The 21,358-nt window shown below is 41.0% G+C and overlaps 1 protein-coding gene across 3 annotated transcripts in view; it reads right to left on the bottom strand.

The window, feature by feature from the left end:
• LOC125904945 (SH3 and multiple ankyrin repeat domains protein 2-like) overlaps positions 1–21,358 on the bottom strand; it is a 465,143-nt gene that overhangs the window by 123,494 nt on the left and 320,291 nt on the right. For all 3 annotated transcript variants that reach the window (XM_049602644.1, XM_049602655.1, XM_049602662.1), the window contains 2 exons: positions 7,307–7,446; positions 1,205–1,318 (listed from right to left, as the gene is read on the bottom strand). In XM_049602644.1, the coding sequence (XP_049458601.1) occupies positions 1,205–1,318; positions 7,307–7,446 (254 nt within the window). The remainder of the gene's footprint in view (positions 1–1,204; positions 1,319–7,306; positions 7,447–21,358) is intronic.

Here is a 21,358-nt window from a genome sequence, read left to right as displayed (position 1 = left end):
CCCCCTGACTCCAGATCCATACTTAGCACACAGACATCAACCTTTTGATGAGAAAACAATTTCCCAAAATGTCTACCTATTTCTTTAGAGATGAAATTTGAGGTATAGACAGCTCGACGATGCATAGAAGGTGGATGGGTGCTTCAATGATAAATAAATGTTGTACTTTGACTTAGACTAAGTTCAAACTAGTTTTCCTCCATCCATCCGGCGAATGTTAATTTTTTTGGCAAATAGTGTATTTCCCAATGTCCTGTAATTTCCACAATCAGCCATGACTGTTTAATTGCAGCACACACACATGCGTGGCCTGTGGTCTTGGCTGAGGCTGCCTTTGAATGGGTCTTTGGAAGTCACCATACTGTGCTCTCATTTTCTGACAGGCTTCTTTTGCAGGCAAACCTGGGGGCAATTTGGAAGTGGCACAGTGTGAGAAGAGCTTCCTGTGCCAGTGACCTTGGGTTAGGCTTTAAAATAAGCCACCAAGAAGAAGGCAAACAGCGAGTGAGAGACGAACAAGTCGCTCCCCATCTGCCTCCATCATGGCTGACACACTCCGAAGAGCAGGGAAGACTAGGAGAGCGGGTGGGTGTGGGAAGTTGACTCCAGCGACACTGTGCTTTGTGATAATGTCAATAATTAAACAGTGTCAGAGAACAGAATACCAGAGGATGACAAAGATCATGGGACATGGAAAAGAGTAGGACAGACGGAAGGAAGACAGACAGACATTTCAAAAACCTGCTGCCTCTCAGACTGTAGACATACTGACAGAGCTCACAGCAAGCTGCACAGAGACACTGGCAACAGCAAGAGAGATTGCAAGGACAAGGAAAAATATGATGTTTATGGGGAGCGGAGCATGGCGTGATATGTTCATTAGCTTGCACCCAGAGGACATCAGAGCACAGCTGAGTTAGCAGGGCAATGTAGCGCTTAGCGTTGTGCACCACAGCCTGGGGAGACTGAAAGAGACTGGGAGACAAGCAGACAGAGAAGCAGAGACACATGTAGCTCATGCACTGGAGAAAAAGAGGTCACTTGCAATCGCACTGCCTCAGGAACCTTCAACATGTAGCCTTAGCTTCTGTTCTTTGTTTGCCTCTCTCTCTCCACAACACTGGGTAATGGAAAACAGCATGTGTCCTACATAAGTCAATGTCCTACCTCTAACCGCTATGCAACCCCAAGTGATTAGACTTACAGCTCCTCTCCTCGGTGGCCTTGGCTGGGATCTCCTCCACACAGTCGGCTGGAAACCAGCCCACCTGGCCGCGGGCACTGCCCTCCCAGAAACCCCCCTCTCCAATGCTCAGAACTGGACCGAGGGGAGAGAGAGTGGGGCAAAGGGGAGTTGGGAAAGTGGTAAGGAGAAAGTGAAAAATGACACCAGTTTCAGAGCACTAAAGGAAAAGACAGAATAATGTGTCCTCAGAGATCAGTTGAAGTGCTTTATCTAAAGGCTACATTTGAATAAAAATTAACACAACATTAAGGCAAAGGTTACTGCAAATACAAACTCTCCTACACTATATCAAAACTAAGCCCAAAATACCAACAGCGGTAAGTAAAGGGTGTTAGAAAGGATTGCTGTTAGGTGATATATATATATATATATATATATATATTGATATATTGAAATACAAGAATATGACAACATCCATCATGAGGCTGATAAATGGGATGTATTTTAAACTTGTTTGTTAGGGGTTGCAATTAAATGTCATCCATTAACAGTGTGAACTGCTGGAGCATGGAGCAGCTGATGCCTGCAAATGTTGACAAGCTGACAGTATTACTAAAATGTTCTTCTTGAGAAATCCAAAATCAGTTTGTGTGAAAGATATTTAGTGTTTGTGTTTAAGTGATATTCTTGGTGGTCTTTAGTCCTAATAAAGGCGCTAGTTTATATGTATTGTTCCCCTTCCATTCAGGTTTATGGACATAAATATCTGCTCAAAGACTGGTTGTTTTTTTTTGATAAAGATATTGTTTACATTTCCCACTTAAACCCAAGAAAAGATATTAGAAGTGATAATTAAAAAAAACTGTGACAGTATGTTCCATTCCAATTTTGTTAGTCAATTTTGTTTGTCAGATTTTTGAAGAGGGGTTGTATGGGGTACTTATCCATAAACAGCATATTTCAGATGTCAGTGAGCATGCTTGCTGAACACAGGAGCTGATGGTCCCAAACTGGCTTGGTCATTTTTTTTTTTTTTTGTGTGTGTGTTACTGTGTGATTTTGCCATTTAAAAGTGTTAGTTTGGATTTAGTGCCGAAGCCACACAAAAACACAAACTAACTTATGATCAAGGCAGCAGTAGACCAGCAGCTGTTGTGTTCAGCAAGCTAAAATTACTGTTTCTGTCAATGGAGCCTGGTTGGTTTGACGAGAGCATAGACGTGGAAATGATGTTGGAATCTGTTGGAATGGGCTGTCTGCCGGCAAGGTGAAGCCTTAATAATGCTATAAATATAGCATACCTTCATGCTGATATTATATTTTTTAGGAAGGACTCATTTTAGGTGGTTAAAATACATTTTGTTGCTGCCTTCATCAACAGCAACAGATTGCTGAGCCTCTGTGTCAGCCTGCTTTTAAAAACACTGGGGGTGTGCTGACTGACATCTACTGTATTTAATACACTGACTATGGCCTCATGGCCCAATTGTTGAAAAACGCGCGCTAAAGTGCCCTCTTGGGAGCCAAAACACACGCTAAAGTGCCCTCCTGGGAGCCAAAGCGCCCTCCTGGGAGCTAAAACGCTCGCTAAAGTGTCCTCTTGGCAGCCAAAATGCCCTCCTGGGAGCTAAAACGCTCGCTAAAGTGCCCTCTTGGCAGCCAAAGCGCCCTCTTGGGAGCCAAAACGCTCGCTAAAGTGCCCTCTTGGCAGCCAAAGCGCCCTCCTGGGAGCCAAAATGCACGCTGAAGTGCCCTTTTTGGAGCCAAAAAACACATTAAACTGCCCTCCGGGCTGGTTAAAACATGATAAACTGCACTCCTGGGTGGTAAAAACACGTGCTAAAGTGCCCTCCTGGTTGGCAAAACACACTAAACTGCCTTCTTGGGTGGAAAAAACACACTAAACTGCCCTCTTGGCTGGTTAAAACATGATAAACTGCCCTCTTGGGTGGTAAAAACGAGTGCTCAAGTGCCCTCCTGGTTGGCAAAACACACTAAAGTACCCTCTTGGCTGGTTAAAACATGATAAACTGCCCTCTTGGGTGGTAAAAATGCGTGCTAAAGTGCCCTCTTTGGAGCCAAAATGCCCTCCTGGGAGTCAAAACGCTCGCTTAAGTGCCCTCTTGGCAGCCAAAATGCCCTCCTGGGAGCCAAATCGCTCGCTAAAATGCTCTCTTGGCAGCCAAAGCGCCCTCCTGGGAGCCAAAACGCTCGCTAAAGTGCGCTCTTGGCAGCCAAAGCGCCCTCTTGGGAGCCAAAATGCCCTCCTGGGAGCCAAAACGCTCGCTAAAGTGTCCTCTTGGCAGCCAAAATGCCCTCCTGGGAGCCAAAACGCTCGCTAAAGTGCCCTCTTGGCAGCCAAAGCGCCCTCCTTGGAGCCAAATTGCACGCTAAAGTGCCCTTTTTGGAGCCAAAAAACACACTAAACTGCCCTCCGGGCTGGTTAAAACATGATAAACTGCACTCCTGGGTGGTAAAAACACGTGCTAAAGTGCCCTCCTGGTTGGCAAAACACACTAAACTGCCTTCTTGGGTGGAAAAAACACACTAAACTGCCCTCTTGGCTGGTTAAAACATGATAAACTGCCCTCTTGGGTGGTAAAAACAAGTGCTAAAGTGCCCTCCTGGTTGGCAAAACACACTCAACTGCCCTCTTGGCTGGTTAAAACATGATAAACTGCCCTCTTGGGTGGTAAAAATGCATGCTAAAGTGCCCTCTTGGGAGCCAAAATGCCCTCCTGGGAGCCAAAACGCTCGCTAAAGTGCCCTCTTGGCAGCCAAAATGCCCTCCTGGGAGCCAAAAAACACACTGAACTGCCCTCCGGGCTGGTTAAAACATGATAAACTGCCCTCTTGGGTGGTAAAAACACATGCTAAAGTGCCCTCCTGGTTGGCAAAACACACTAAACTGCCCTCTTGGCTGGTTAAAACATGATAAACTGCCCTCTTGGGTGGTAAAAACGTGTGCTAAAGTGCCCTCCTGGTTGGCAAAACACACTAAACTGCCTTCTTGGCTGGTTAAATCATGATAAACTGCCCTCTTGGCTGGTAAAAACATTACTGTTGCAATGACTTTTTTGATCTATATTGAGCCAGAGCTATATCTCACAGAACCAGTTTGGATTATCTGGTGCTAATATGGCGTTAAAATGCACTACAATACAGGAAATGGCATCTACTTTAAAATTGTCTGGGGGAGGACCCCCAGACCCCCCAAGGGATTTATTTCTTTCATACATCCATGTCTCTGTGTGTTCTTCACAGTCCAGCGTTGAATCTACGCAGTTCTCGTGGATGCTGATCCTAACTACAAACTAACTTGAATAGTCTGTCTAGTTAGTCTGTTTTAGGGCTATATAATGTGTCATTTGTATAACATATAATCATGTCTAAAGTGCCCTCGAAACCACGCAGAACTTAGTGCCCGTTTTTTTTCTTTTCGCCCCTGCCCTTCAAAAAGTCTGTGCATGCCACTGCATATGACCCCACTTCGAAAAACCTGAACCATCCCTTTAACTCTTTAATATCTTTTGTCCCCTTCTCCCCCTTATGTAGCTATAAGGTTGGAAAAAAGCATGTAATTTCATACAGTCTAACAGCATCATATCAACTTTATATCTTCTTTGTTTCAGCTCTTCATTTAAGATACTGAATGATGTTTACACTGCTTGAAATATTTAATCCATAATTTTACAGCTTCATCATTCCAATAAATGGAGATATTGTCTGTAATTTATACCACCTCCCAAAATTCAACCGAGCATATGATTACATTTCAATAAGCTGTGGCTGATAGTACATCATAACCTACAAACAGTAGGTACTAGCTATTTGTTATACTAAAAATAAGCTGTACTGTATGTGACAGCAGCAATTAAAATTAATTGAGCTCACTATTAGTCTCAATAATTATCTCAGACAAAATCATTCCTGGTGAGCATTAAAAATAAACTGCTGGCACTAAAGTCAAGAGCATAATTTTTTTATTTACACATTAAGGAAGACAGAATATTGATGTTTCTGGCATGAGGCATGTCCTCCCTGATTTCTCAGTGAACCATGCATTTTATGCCCATTCATCAAACCCAGCACAGACCAGCATGCTCTTAATGCCTGCAGATGAAGAGGATGTTATTCCTCTGCATCTGTATTTAGACCCTGTAGAGCCTTAGGAGTCATTTTCATCAGATATGGTAATTTCCTATTTGATTTCCAGTTGTCTCATTTTCAGACACAATTATAAAATGAAGGCAGAGATGAATCACTGATTTGCTTTTTGATTTTGGTATTCATCATTCATCCTCCAAGTGGGGGAAATTCTGTTCTTAAGGTACTTTACTTGAATATTTCAATGTGCTGCTACTTAACTCCTTTTCTCCAATACATTTTGTGGGCAAATATTGAACTTTTTTACTGCCCTTCATTTATTTGACAGTTTTATTACAACTTACTTTGCAGATTCTGATATTAATATGAAATAAAATCAACAAATAAAACATTAACTAGAACTCCAGATAAAGCAATCCAGCAGTATATAAATACAGTTATCCCATCTTTACACATTACTGCATCAGTAATCATAATCCAATAGATTGATATATTGTTCTGAAATGGTCCACTCTGTTATGAGGACTTGTGATACTTTAATTTTATTTTAATGATAATACTTTTACTTAAAGGCAAAACCTTAGTATTTTTAACATGTACCCTACAATGTTTTTGAGTCTAAGTGACTAATGGGAGCAATGATATCTGAAACTGGTCCAGTATTGAGTGAAAGTTTAGCTTCAGCTGGCAGCTGTGAAACAGCTTGCAATGTAACCTCAGCATGTTTGCACCATCAGTTTATGTCCACTAGAAGTGCTTGGTTTTGCCACTGACAGGCTCAGAGTTAATATTCAGTTTTTAGAAATAGTATGGAAAGGATCCCTACAGAGACAGAGACCTTTTTTGTAAAAGAGTAAGATCATTTTGTTTAATCAGGGACAGCCCAAAAATCACCATTGCTAAACCTACCAGACTCCATTTAAATAAACAAGAATTTCATCATCATAGAACACCCTTCATTGAAAGTCAACCAAAACAAAATAAAAGTCACAACAACCATCTTGGTTTGTTCTTTCCACTGCTTCAACCATCACCAACTCTAGTTTGGTTGAAATAAACCCTTAATTTACCCAGTTAGAAGTATAAATATGCTGGCCCTATACACGCTAAAATTAACATTTATTTAAATGTAGTCTGGTGGATTTGGCAACTGTGATTTCAGGGCTGTCCCTGGTTAAACAAAAAGGATCTTAGCCTTTAACAAAAAGGCCTGTCTGCAGGGATCCTTTCCATAATCTTGTCAGACATTAAATTCAATCTGAGCCTGTTAGCACTGTGGACATATATTGACAGGCGAACATGCCCAGAGCAGTTGTGTAATGGTAGGTGACGAGGAGGGTGTACCTCTAGGTCAATGAGTAGGTTACAGAGGAGGGTTTTACACTGCAGTTTGCAACACACACCCCTTGTCTGTGTACGGCTGGCTCTGCATTGTAATAGATACGCTGTACACAAAACAACTCACCAACATTTTAAAGGCTAGGGTAGAGATGCATGCCCAAAAGAGAAGCTCACATTTCTGGTCTGAAGGAGAAACATACCTGCTTTTAACATTATGAAAGACTTCGATTATAGGCTGTGTTGGCAATGTCCAATAAGTCCACCAGTGGTAGGAAAAAAATCTTATTTTGATGTAAAGAAGCAAAATGACAAGCGGCTCCAGTCATTCTGAGCTGTTAATCAGAGTATGCAGGGCAACATGTAAACAGGAGTATAAGTGGGCTATTCATTTTCATTGGCCATGTAAATAGCTCAATAGGAATATTGTCTTTTTTAAGAAATAAGGGCAAAAACTGGACGCTGTGAGGGTCCAAAGGACAGAGGGATGTTGTATGCTGTAAAGCCCTGTGATTTGTGATATTGGGCTTTATAAATAAAATTGATTGATTGATTGACAATTTTGTGCATGTAAACATAGTCACTGACTTTACTGGCAGTCTAGGATGGGGCTCTAATATGGACCCCCTTAGCGGCGAATAAACAAGTAAACCATCACAACAAACCCATTCTCACCTTTGACCCTGTCGCTCTTGTAGAGGTTGATCTCTCCCTCGGCCTGGGCGGTGTAAGGACGAACCACCACAAAATTTCTGCCAGGAACTGCACTGTACAGCTTCCTTCTGGTGCCTACTGCCTCGCCATGACTGCTAGGACTGAAGGAAAGGAAAAAAATCACACACTGGTAAGGACACAAGGTTAAAGCACAATTAGAAAATCTAATTTACATTTAGTAGGGACAATAACAGAGACAACTAATTCAATAGATCCTGTAGGAAAGAACAATTTAGTGAAGCTTATGAAGTCCCAGTTTGACGTGTTGTTAAGCAATTTTCTGCCACGCCTGCCTTATTATTTAAAGTGGCAATAAAATAAATTTAACCAAAACATTGTAGATGAAATTATGCACAGGTCATCAAGAAATTTCCATTTGATTTCAGGGTGTTGTCCAAAAAAAAGGTATCTTGATGAGTAATTCAATATTGCAAAAAATCTGTAGGACAGAAGAAAATATATGTACCATGTAGTCATGCAGTCATGCAGTGTGGAAGAACTGTTTTATATAACTTCAGAGCTACTTAAGGAGACTGACTGAAGGCCGAAGGTCAACGCTTTAAACTATGTACTTAAAAAGTTGAAGAAAAATACTTTGACAATCTAAAAAAAAAAAAAGAAATTAACAATATGAGCTTCCTAAAAATTATCACTGAAACACACACACACACACACTGCAGCCTCTGACACACAGCTAAACTGGATTTATGCGAATGGATACATGGACACACACACACACACACACACACACTTAAACCAATTATGCAGAGGAGATATTCAGAGGCCAGCAGGCACGTGTTTTGCTGGAGTAAGTGGGGCAGAATATAGGCAGACTGTGACCCACAGAGCTGCAGTGGCTTCTGGGTAAGAGACAAGACATTCTAAAGACCGTACAGGGAGCTACATGGGACCAGCAGTAGAAAAGGAGAATATCAAAAAGCCACAAAAACATAGAAGGATCATATATGAACACTCCGGTCTTCCAGAGACAATTTGATTTTGTGCTGGTTGTTTAATATGAATCGAATGATGCAGGTTGCATTTATATGTTTGTATGTAAAATCTAAAATACATAAATATAAAAATCTGCATTAACACAAGAGCGATCTCCAACACTCCCTCGTCCATCCACAGCACTGACATGTGACCACAGAGAGGATAACTGTGGTGCTGGATAATGTCTGACATGATAATGTAGCGCCACTTAGTGGTCAACTTCCAAAACATCACTTTCCACAACAGATGGATTGATGGATCAGGGAAGTGTGCAGTTTTTAGTCTCACCAAACATGATGGAAAAATGTGATTTCACAGTGAGGGAGTCCTTTTTTCCTTTTTGTCTTTCTTTTTTTTAATCAGCAGTTAGTTTACAATTTGGTTTGATTAAAAACCAGCAAGTTGTTGCACTTTTAGTGTACATAAGTAAATATGAGCCCAAACTGTTATCTGACTTATAAACATCAAGACTGAAAAGACGATCAGACTTGACTATGTAGAGGAAGTAAATGTTGTAACAAGGTTTCTGAACCCCTGCAAGGATCATTGCACAGTAAAATGGATACAGTTAAACAAGCACCCCTCACCAGCTGGACCAACTTTCTTGTTTTACAGCGAGACAGTCTCTAAAATACATTTTTGAAAACATCTGAGGAGAGGATGGAGTCCTAAGATGTTTTCAAAAACATGTTTTAATGACAAGTATCCAACATGGCAGCCAGGTCACATACTTTCTCATTTTACAACTAAACAGTACAATTAAAAACATCTGAGGTGAGAACCAGGCAATGCAGTAACAGAATCGTGATTCATTTTTGATCAGCACTGCCTAGTTTGACAGTTTGACCACAGTTCATGGAGCGACTAACATGATTGACAGCTGCTTTAAAGACTCCTGCCATTGGAGGCAGTAGAGAGAGGAGGAGAGACATATTTTTCTGTCTCATGTATAGTAACAGTTTTAGCAAATATGACACAAAGCTATTTTCATAAAAGTTACCAACTGTGACTTTAGTATCAGCATAAATCAACTGATATTTAAAAGGGTTTTAACAATGAAAAGAAGAGAGAAATGTTAGACTTGTACTTTGCTTTGTGATCAATAACCAAAAAATACCAAAGTACACTGCTTTGCAAAAAGCTTTTAATAAATGGGTTTAGCGCCCACATATCTCAACTCTCTTGGTGCTTGTAAAAGTCAAGAGAGAATTTTTAAATGGTTCAGTTTCTTTGAGGCTACATTATCAAATCAATGTCAAAGATCCTTTGAATTCTACTAAGAATTTCCTTCAAAGAATTTCCAAGGATGTATACGTGTGTATCCTCAGCGGGCATGAAGACCTCACAAATCTTTTTGCATGATTTGAAGTTGTATGAGTTGAAGACGGGATCTCTTCAATGACACACACCTGGACATTTGCTAGCCTGTTTCAATGTGTGTTCACCGAATGCTAGGAGGGAACCTTGCCTAGCCCCAGTAGGACCCAACTTGAGAGGACCTGAAGCATCCTTGACTTTGAGAAGCACCAACAGTCTTCACCAGGGCAGTTCTTGTTTTTGGTCTTATGATACGTCCTTGGATCCAAACCATTGTTGTGTTTGTGAAGTAGCAATCCTCAGCCAATCTGACTTTTGCTCGCTTTATTAGAGCTTTATGTTCTTCGTTGGGTGTGTTGCACAACCAAACAATTTGAGTAATGTAAAGAGACAGAGTGGAGAAGAGTTAGAGACAAAACCGCAGCGAAGGAAAAACTAGGAGATTAAAGAGAAAGAAGTAAATGGAGTGCAGGAGCAAGGGATTGAGAGAGAGAGAGAGGGGAAGGAAATGGTTTTTTCAAGTAAGTGGGTCACCTTGTCCTGTAGACTGCGCTCCTCCTCAAACCTTCACAGGCCTTTGGAGAGCTAACCCCATTCAATACCTAGTGAGACTACTCGCACATTTTCCACAGGAAAGCCATGGACAAAACTGCAATTGTGCAATCTGAGCAGCTAGAAATACTCTTTATACCACTGAGAGGCCAAATACTGCATTATTCACACACAGCAATCTAAAAAGCTCTGACAGTAGTCAGTTTGATGGCTGACATCTTGTGTGAAACAACTGCAGAGTACAATCCTGGTCAACCTTTTTTCTTTGTGAATGCCTGTTCATATTGTGATTATCATAAGTGCAAACTGAGTGTATGCTTCATATGACGTTTTCCACCCCTGATCTCATGTCTTCAGTTGTTATCACTGTTTTGATTTATTTCCTTTTAGTATGCAGAGGTTTAGAGGTTCTGCATCTGTTTTACAGCATTGGTATTGCGTCTCCTGTTTCACAATCCAGAAAGGTGACTATTTTGACTTAAAGGGGCAAAAAGCAAAATCGTTTCACCGCTAGGTTTGCTGTTGTGCACTGCCTGTAGACCAAAACAAAGTGTGTCATGAGCCACACCTCCCTCTACCTCTGCTCTCCACCCCCACCTCACTCACCTCGTCTGTGTAGCCGAGGACCGCAGCATCTCCACGGACTATTACATCCAGACGGTCCCGGTGTTTCTTCCGCAGGCTCCACTTCACTCAGCTGCCCGATATACCCGCTGCTTCTTCCCACATTAACCTGAATAACAAACCAGGGCTCGGTGCTCCAGTTGGATCTAAATGGAGAGCCGGGGCTAACATTAGCTGGGAAGCTAGCGGAGGCTAACTGGCTGTGTTAGCAGCTGAGTGAAGTAGAGCCTGAGGAGGAAGCACCGGTTAGCCCCGGTTTCACTACAGGCAGATTCACTCGCCACAGGGGCGAGGAAATAAAACCTAAACAGCCAACTAAGTTTGGCTTAGTTTAGCAGTTAGCGATGTCTTTCAATCACTCTCAGTCTCTGCTATGTTTAACTATTTTAGCTCCACGAGTTACCACTAGAGCTACTACGGCTACTGGAGTAACTTACATGGAGCGCTTCTACCAGCACTTCTAGTCACTGAGCCTCGCCTCCATCTCAGCAAATATATTACATTTATTACAGGTACCATCATCATTGAAGTAGGCAGGGGAATAGCTAAACACAGCCGCCCGGCTGCCTGCCGGGCTACATTTTACAATGCTAATTGCAAATGTTAGCTGGGCTGCTGGGCTACTCACCTCACACAACCCTAACGCCTGACCCATTGCTGGGACCGAGCCGCTAATAACTCAAGCTCCGGACATTAACCCATGCTACGATTGTAACATTAAATTAAATTGAATCGACATAGCGACATGTGCCTAACGTTACTGTAACACTAATTAAAACAGACATTTGACTTTATGTTGTACCTGTCCAGGAGAAGAAGAGTTAGCTCTGAGTCAAATTGTAGCCCCTTTAGCTCTCACAGTGCTTTCCACCATGGAAATGCAAGGCCAATGTTAATCCGAGCTCTGTCCCTTTTCTTATCCGACAACTTCTTCGCCAACAACCGTTGTTTCTTAAGAGGTAATGTCGGATCCTGGTCGTCTTCAGGTGAACGTTTCATTCCGCTCTCTGCCATTTCGCTTCGAAAATACGTACTGCCATTGCTCACTGGCTGTAGCCTTTTATAGGGAGGGAGGGCCAAGGGCTCTGGGGGGGGGGGGGGATTCACATGAACGTACATGAACGCACAGCCGGACCGGCTTGTAAACAAGGGGCTGGAGATCAACACAGAGAGAGGGTGTGTGAAGTCATGCTATACTCCAGATGAAATTACACCTCTAGTTCTTCACATAGCAATTTTTTAATTCCTTCAATCTAGAAATGATGAATTTCGCTTATTGCGCCTTTAACAACTGACCAAAAATATTAAAGTAAAAACATTAAAGAAAAATGGGCCCTATATAGGACTGTCCACAGGTTCCATATTGGCCCCATGCCAATTGAAAACAGTACAAAGACATGCACTTTCCAGTGTTAAATGGAGTGGGTGCTGAAACGTCTGGCAAAGTAGTAAACAAATAAGTCCGCTCACCAAGCAGCTCTGTTTAGAAGCATCTTAATGCAGAATGACATTTTGGGCCCCTCAAAACGTCACATTTAACAAAGCATTTCACAATAGAGCCCCAAAAAGACAATCTATTTTTGCAGCTGCTGACATTATATAACCCTCATGTATCTGCTCTACTCCTGCTACTTTGCTTTATATTGACATGACCATGTATAAATAGTTCCATTTACATAGACTGACCATAACTTTTCACAAAAACATACAGTAGGTCTTAGCTTCAGATGCTAAAGACCTTTGTTGTTCTGTATCTTGTATTGTAAAAGAATATTTACAAGCACAGTCCAGCAAAACAATGGTCAAAATTAAAGAAGCAGAGACCAAGATGTCCTGGATCATACATAATGCAACTCACTGACATCTTTTCATTTATCCCTCTGCCTGTTCAAAGCATCCTGTAAAATTCACCTATCTAATGTGAAATTAGGTGAATTTTACAGGGTTTTACCCAAAGTAAAATGAATCCGGCTTGCAACCCTTTGCTGCATGTCGTCTGCCCACTCTGTCTTTCTCCCCATTTCACACTGTCCTGTATATTAAAGGCAAAAAAAAAAAAAAAAAAAAAAAAAGCCCAAAAAAGAGGGTGCAACAATGTACGAATAGCTGGCTACTGATTGGCTGTAAGGCCACAGGAAGTGGAGAAAGCACTTCCTTCAACCCAGGCCCTCGCTGTCCATTGAGGTGAAGACTGTCAGTATGGAAGCTCCTATTGGCTCTAGTGAGGTGTCAATCAAAAAAGGTCATAAGTTTGCCACCATTTTGACAGTGAGGAGGGCATATTTACATACTAACGGAAAAATGATGGATATGTGGAGAAAGACAGATTGAGTAAACCTGACATCACCATGACAACATCAGTCGTATTTTCTCAGACTTAAATATCTCCACACACTGATGTGTATTCAGCATGACAAGTTATCTGTGAACTGTTATCTGTACAACATAACAACATTTCTTGTTACTTTTAGATTAATGTAGTGAAACTCTGAGGGCACTGAGCACTGAAAACTGAGGTGACTGACGTTACTCTTCCACACCTGCACATAACCAAGCTGCATCACACCATACAGCACATTAGAAAATCATCTTTTATGGCTGTCATTTTATCGAGCTGTCTTCCCGCCGTTAAAAGATGTGCTTTTCTTATGAAAATGCAAAATTTGCCAGGAATTCTCATACCCATGCTGCAACTTTTTACACAACTCATAAAGGGTTCTTTTCATGCACAGAAAGCAGTCATCATCCATCGCTGCTATGGGATTGTTCTAAATCTGTACTTGTTGGTATAATGATGTGGGAGAAACATTTCCCACGAAGCCACTTCAGATTCAGATGAAACTGAATCCGGCCTACAAGATCAGTATGTACTGGCTGAAATGGAGAAACAGTCAGCCATGTTTTCCCTCATGCTTTTTTTTTCTTTTTTGGCAATTACCCAGGTGGCTTTGAGGTGCTAATTAGACAGTGTTGATTAATACCAGCTGTGCATAATTTGTGCTATTATTGGATGATCACCCGAGACAAGGAGATAGAAGGAAGGAGAGAGGAAGAGAGAGGGTGGAGGGAGGGGGATGTTGGAGGAAGGGAGAGAGAGAATGGAAGGAGAGAAAGGGAGCAACAATATTAAAGTGCAGACACAAAAACAGTACAGTTTTTACATTGAACAATTTGTTGGAAGCCACTGTGATTGTGTTATACAAGCACAGAGAAGTGAGAGATGGAGGGAGAGACTATGACCCCATTTAAACCATGGTATTAACATGCAATCTGTGTCTGGATATCTTATCAGGCTCAGGAAATGTATCGCACTGTGCACTGCAATCAGACCCCATTGGGCCTGGATCTCAACCAGGTAGAAAGATAATCAGATTAGTTTATTGATATCAAAGAGAAATTGCAGTAAATGCCATGTAGCCTATACTGAAACTGAAAACAACACAGTCTAATAACATATTAGCAAACACAAAGCAACATTAGAATTAATTAGAAGTTTCTAACTAGCTGACAAAAGTGTGTCCAATATTCTCTCACATTTTAGCTGTGATTTGGTCTGAAACTCATGTATTCACAAGCTAGTCTCCTTTGCCTTGCTGTATAAAAGGTGCAATCGCAGAATGGGGTTACAGAGTTGTCTCACCTTTAAGCTGGCACTGGAGGTAGTAACAGTGCCAAAACAGTAGGCTAGTTCGAGATGAACTGCGCCTCGCCTGGAAAGTAGACAACATCAAGCAGCTGCAGCAGGAGGTGGTGACAAAAAGCTGCTTCTTGTTAAATCTGATGCTGATTTATTAAAATGTTATCAGACGTATAAAGCAGTTTGTTTGTATTCTCCTATTGTTTTACTCATGACAGAATAGCCTATTAAAATGCTTTCTGTAATTTATGTTCATGGTTCAACCTCAATTTTACATGAATTCTCATTTTAATCAGCATCATATCAGTTTGCTGCTTCAGAACAGACCTGTCCCCTCAACTACATAAATAAATTGAAAACATCAGCCTAACAGCCTAAGACAAGAGCTTTCATTAAAGATCAGTCAGATATAAGTCAGGGCAGACAATGTATAGTTTATGATGAATGTATTTAGTTTTTGACTACTGAATGTCACCGTCAGTCACACAACATATATTCTGTTAAAAAAAACAAACCTTCAAATCACACAAATAAAATCAAAATCCTTGAAATTCAACAAAAGTGAAAAGTTTATCTAAAATGAAATATCATTGAGTCAACGACTAAACCAATCAGCTGTTAGATCAAGTGAGACCCAGGTGTTTCCCAGCGTGCCCTGGGTCTTTCCGTTGGTGGGGAGCAACTGCAGCACCTGGTTCTAAAATCCGCGGCCACTTTGACCTCTTGAGAACATTGTTGTCCACTTTTGCATGAAGGCAGAGCAAATTGGGATGAAATCTGACACAAATCTAACCAATCGCCGATTCTGTGCAGGTCTGGGTCACCTTGAACAAGCCAGCAAGACTGGATCATGGGCAGCATGGGTGTGACATGTTGAAAACATTTTGTGTGTGTGAGCCTGCAGGAAATTTAAAAACTAGCTGATGGCAGTTAGCGGTTAACTCCAATAACAACAGCAGCTGAAAATGTCCTTAAATTGTCCTCAAAAAAAAAAGAGGTCCAGGAGCTCCTTACCCTCCGAGCAGAGGGCAAGATCAGCAGCCAACAGGAATAGTAAATGATTGTTATTACTATGTTAATGCCATTGCAAGTGTGCTGCTGAGGCTTATGTTATATTTCACACGCGAAGCTGATGCTGTTGTGTTACATGTCACACCTGTCATGTCAATACTGATTCTGCAATGCTGGCATGCTGTCTAAAATCACACACTGGAGCGGAATGATGCCATCATTTTGGTTTGGTTCTGTGTAAAAATGCAAAGGTGGCATAAATAAGGGACTTGATAGTGGCCCAATAGCGCCGTCTCTGTGTAAAAAGGGCAGCAGACTGTATGACAGCTCCCCAAAAGTGAAGTCAAAACATCTTGATCACCCCCTGGTGGCTGGCTGCAGTATAGGTCATAAATCACATTGGAAGATAAAAGTTTGAATACAGTTTATTTATTTATCTAAGTATGTTATAGTGATCTTGGCCTGCCTGCATTATGATTAGGGCTTGTAAAGAAGATATGGAGTTTAATAATTGTGTGAGAGGTGGTGCTGCTTTATTTCCAGATTTTGCCAATTTGCAATTTACCACCTCACCATCTGCATCGCCAATTTTCCCTGTCTCCAAAATGTTCGTACCGATGAGTCAGAGTTTCCCTACATGTGTACACATTCTCCCGTCAAGTTTGTTCTCACTGATCACAACTTTTCTGTGGGAGGCCTCATTTTGTGCTTATGCAATTGTTATACATGAGATCCCTGATCACAGTGATCTGGAAACCAAACAGTAAAATAATAACAGGACATTTCTGAGAGTCATATATACACCTCTATTCTCCAGGTTCATCAGCTGTGTGCAGAGTCATTTTTTATGACTGCCTTATTCTGTTCAAACTCAAAACAGTGTTTTCAGCTGTGAGCACTCAGAGTTTTTCATTGTTAGGGTCTGGGCAGCTAAGCTGCCAGGACACTATTGTAATCACAGGTATTCTTCTTCCTGTAATCCTAGGTATTCTTCTTCTGCTTCTTCTTCTTCTTCTTCTTCTTCTTCTTCTTCTTCTTCTTCTTTCTTCTTCTGAGGAAATCATACTTCCCATGGGTGAAAACTCACCAAACTTTGCACAAAGGTCCAGTCTCATGCCAGATATCCTCAGCTGTAAACTCAAGCCAGTAGTCCTGATGGTGGCGCTACAGCAAGCGTCTAAAGTTCAAAACTTTGAAAATTCATAACAAATCAACCATACATGCTACAACTTCACAGATTTCATCAAACTCTAGCCCCAATCCTGAAACTTTTGTATATTTAAACCTATTAAAATTTATGAAGTTCATCACTGTTTTTTTCAAAAACTGTAAAACTCCTTAAACCTATCTCCTCCCACAATTTTTGCTAAATTGACACCAAACTTGCTACAGAGCATCTTCAGACTGTCCGACAAAAACTATGTTTCTCAGATTTTTAATTTATCAAAAATTGAGCCTACAGTGCATCAAAATGTTTGACTGTAAACAGTACTGTAAACATATACATGCAAATTCTTGCTAAATAAATCTTCAATGTTCATGAAAAAATGACAAAATTCTAGAGTCATGGTAGATGATGTGTGGCAAATTCAGAATTTTATCTCAAAAACTGAATTTTTGACAGCGTTTTGAATTTTGCTCTAATGTGAACAATTGGAGTCAATATAAAAATGGCAATTTTGAACATCAGTTTTTCACTTATGGAGCAAATCAATCATTGTTACAAACTAATTACCAACATCTCCATGCTGTTTAGATGCAATATGTCTATTTTCAGATTTTTGTCTTAACAACTAAATTTTTTTTTTTACAGTGGTTTCAAATCTGCCTTTCCATGCACGGATGGCTACTTTCCTACACAACAGTGAATGGCTTACTCAATTTGTGAAGCCACTGTTGAGTTGCTACTTGCTAATTAGCTCAGAGTGGTAGATGACCGTCTTAGGTTCCTGAGGTTGCGGGTTCAAGCCTCAACTGGTGCAGAATCCACATTGTAATGCAAACATCTCAATCATCTTCCTGTGCTCCAGTTTATTGCTTAGAATTGCCTGAGCCTGACTCATCGATGTTCAGCATCTACAAGTCTTCTTTCTGCTAGAAAATCTGCCTTCTCATGCTTGAAAATAAACCAAACTTTGCACAAAGATCCAGTGTCAATACTTCAGTGTGAAACCATCTGAGGCTTTTCACTTTGCACTTAGCTCAACTAGTTAAACATAAGTTTTTCACTTATGAAGCAAATCAATCATTGTTAAAACAAATTACCAACATCTCCATGCTGTCTAGATGCCATATGTGTATTTTCAGATTTTTGTTTTGATAACTGAATTTTTTACAGTGGTTTGAAATCTGCTTTTCCATGCATGGACGGCTGCTAAACCTGCACGTCTGGCTTAGTCAATTTGTGAAGCTATATGTAAATTGTCACTGACTAATTAGCTCAGTGAGCTAGAAATTGATCCTTAGTCTCAGAGGTTGGGAGTTCAAGCCTCAGCTGATGCAAAAGGCAGATTGTGTTGCTAAATTCCTAAATGTCTTCTGCTTGTTGCTCAGAATTGCTTAAAAATGCCTGGACTGGACCCATTGCTGTGCAGCAGCTATAATTAAAAGTGAAATTCCTGCTAGTCTTCAGTCATCTCCAGACCTGTCAATCAGTGTGAGAAACCATGCAGTGCTGTACTGTATGTTTCAGGTTTCATGATAATGTATGTTGGAGCTCTGTGACAACAGTGTTTAGACAGCACTGGTCTGTCCTGACACTGGACACTCATTTCTCACCACATTTAGCTGGGAAGCTGTTGCCATGACACCCTGGGGCTGACTGACAGCTGTCACTGTGTGCATGTTTGTGTGTGTATATGTGTGTGTGTGTGTGTGTGTGTGTGTGTGTGTGTGTATATATGTGAGCAAGTGTGGGCTCACATGTGCATGTGTGTGTTGCCTTCTAACAAATGACATGTCAAGTGGGAGCAAGGGGATGTCATAGAGACGTTGTCGTGTGTGTGGGTGGAGACTGGATGATGGGGGATGGGATTATGGTTAGGAGAGAAATGAGGAAGTAGAAGCACAGAGAGAAAGCACTGGAATTAGGGCTTTAAAGAGCAGCTGGGTGGCAATGACTGCCTGGAAGAGCTTAAGTTCACACTGACTGGACAGGGATCATGAGTGACAACCCATCCGTGCCATCTTAGCTGTCTTATAGTGAGGTCATTTCACTGGAATGTCTTATGAGCTGCATTTATTAAATATAAATGATATTTAAAGAATTTTAAACAACACTTGCTTTTGATCATGAATGTGTTTTTATAATTAGGGCAGTTATACATCCACAGTTATCCGAGTTGAGCCCACAGAAATAGGTCTTTGAGAAAGTCCTAACCTGAATGTCCAAGGCATTACGCCATTATGTAGTACCTACTGCAGACATGTGCAACACAATTTGTTAATAGTAAGGCTATCTTCAAAATTGGGGTCAATAAATCCTGTGAAAAGGCCAAAACTAACAATGTGTTTGCCCGTCTCTTAGTACTTTCTGACTTCCTGTCTGTGGCTCTCAGCCACAAGCCCATTGGTTCCTACTGAAGACATAAATATTGAAAATAAATGTATCCAACTTTTCCCTAGCCCTCATGATACCTTGAATTCACCTTGCGTGAAATAGGGGTGAGGCCAATCCGGTCTCATTCCCAAGTTGTTGAATAGTGGGGCTTGGGCAGTGACTTCTGGCGTCAGACACCGACAAAAAAAGCTGTCCTTTCACGTTGGCATGATACGTGGCTGGTCACCATTATTGTGTTATGGCGTAATGTAAAGGGGAAACATGGCTGGACAACAACGTACGCCAAGAGGGTGAAAAGTCCAAGTGCGGTGGGTGGGTCCAACAACCACGACTTTCACCCAGGAGGCCGGAGTTCACTTCCTGTATGAATGTAATGCCAATCCCTGTTATTTCTTTCTAAACCTCACCATGTGCATGTGTTTGCTAAATGTATCCATGTGCGTTTGTTGTTGAAAGAAAAAACATCAATTGCGGTGTTGTACCGATGTAGTCTGTTTGTTTTGAAAGAGACTGTGTGCAAACTGTACATTTCCTGTGTAAAAGGAAGTGTACACAATGCATGCAACAATGCTGAAGTTGAACATGGTCTCCCGGAGTATCAACAACAGACGCACACAGGGCACCTTGCACGTCATATCTTGACGTGGAAAGTCCATGACCAAACGTTGATTTGTGACGAGGTCAGAGTGAGAATGTGTTGCATGCTGAACCGCCATCTGCGTTTTCCAATGGTAACAGTGCAATGAACGGTGTACTAATCCTCTTTCCTGGAGCGGTTGTGAAATAAAACGTGCGGAGCACACCACTTGTAACACTTATGTACCAGATAATGCTCCACTTTTGCTGCCTTAATGATGGCTTACACATTTTTATAACTGTATATTCATTAAAACAGTGTTCTACTAAGTGAAACACTGATGAATTTAGTAAAATTAGCAGCAGACCTCAGTAAAATCAGTAATATAAAGTAGTAGCAAAACAAATAACGTCAGGCATTCATTTTATATGACATGAAAGCATTACAGCGAATCAGTAACACATTCTCAGACTACATGACTAAACACATAATCCAAGGTAAGCTATTCACTCTATTTAACAACCGGCAATTTTATCATATAGGTTGAGAATGCAGTCATAAAGGGAGAGACAGATATCATGTGAGATTTGTCAAAGTTAGCCTGACTAACCTCTGCCAACTCACTGGAAGTTGCACCCACTACCAGGGGCGTAGCCATCATTTCAGAAGTGAGGGGGACAAATTGTTCAGAGGTCTACTGAGTGATTTACCATTCTCTCACATTCAATTGAACCTCTCCTTAGCGGCTAAAGAACAACATAACCACAAACAGCCACAGTACAGCACCAGAGGACTGACTTAAGTTCATTAAAATTATATACTATCAAAATCTGACACAGAATGACCCTCGAGCATCTACAGGGTAAGCAGCCAGGTAATTAAGTGCCAAATACCTGCCTGGTTTCTCCCTGTCCCCCTTCTATCTATTGCAATATTATGGATAATATATGTGCAAAGCAAAATTTATAAATAGAATTAAGAGTAGTAGTGGTCACATAGCTGTGGAAATTAATTGCAAAGTCACTTTTATGCTATAGATATTTTCTCTCAGCCAGTTATAATCTCTTCTCACCTGTGAAAACCCTGCATGATCATCCTTGCTGGCCTCTGGTCCACTATCTCCTCCCTAACCCTGCTCTTTCTATTGTGGCAATAAAGATTAAAAAATATGTGCAAAGCAAAATTTTGAAATATAATTAGGAATAGTAGTAGTGAAATTGCTGTGGAAATTAACTTCAAAGACACTTTTATGCTATAGATATTCTTTCAGCCAGTTATATTCTCTCCTCTCCTGTGAGGACCCTGCATGATCATCCTTATTGGCCTTTGGTCCACTGTCTCCTCCCTGACCCTGCTCTTTCTATTGTGGCTATAAAGATAAAAAAAAAAATATGTGCAAAGCAATAGTGAGCACAAGTTCTGCGCAGAAATTAAGGAGGAGTGGGTTTATTCCTAGCATGAAACTAGCTAGCAAGCGATTTAACATCGGTAACAATAACATTAGCATTCTTGTTAACTAGCTTAACTTGATATATTGGCATCTATTAATTAGTCATCATTTAGCTAACATTATTTACATGCAACAGCATTACTCAATTTACACGGTTTGTTTGGAAGAGACTGTGCAAGGTTTTTTGCTTCTTGCTGGCTGGTTTGCTGAACATAGTTAACACACAGCAGCACTGTCCAGCGGCACACGTCTCGTCTGTATGATTGATTCAGATCACAACACTATGATGC

This window comes from Epinephelus fuscoguttatus, linkage group LG2 (genome assembly GCF_011397635.1).
Source record: "Epinephelus fuscoguttatus linkage group LG2, E.fuscoguttatus.final_Chr_v1".
Taxonomy (NCBI): Eukaryota; Metazoa; Chordata; class Actinopteri; order Perciformes; family Serranidae; genus Epinephelus; species Epinephelus fuscoguttatus.
The sequence above is the reverse complement of the archived record's forward strand: the minus strand, read 5'-3'. Positions and strand labels throughout refer to the sequence as shown.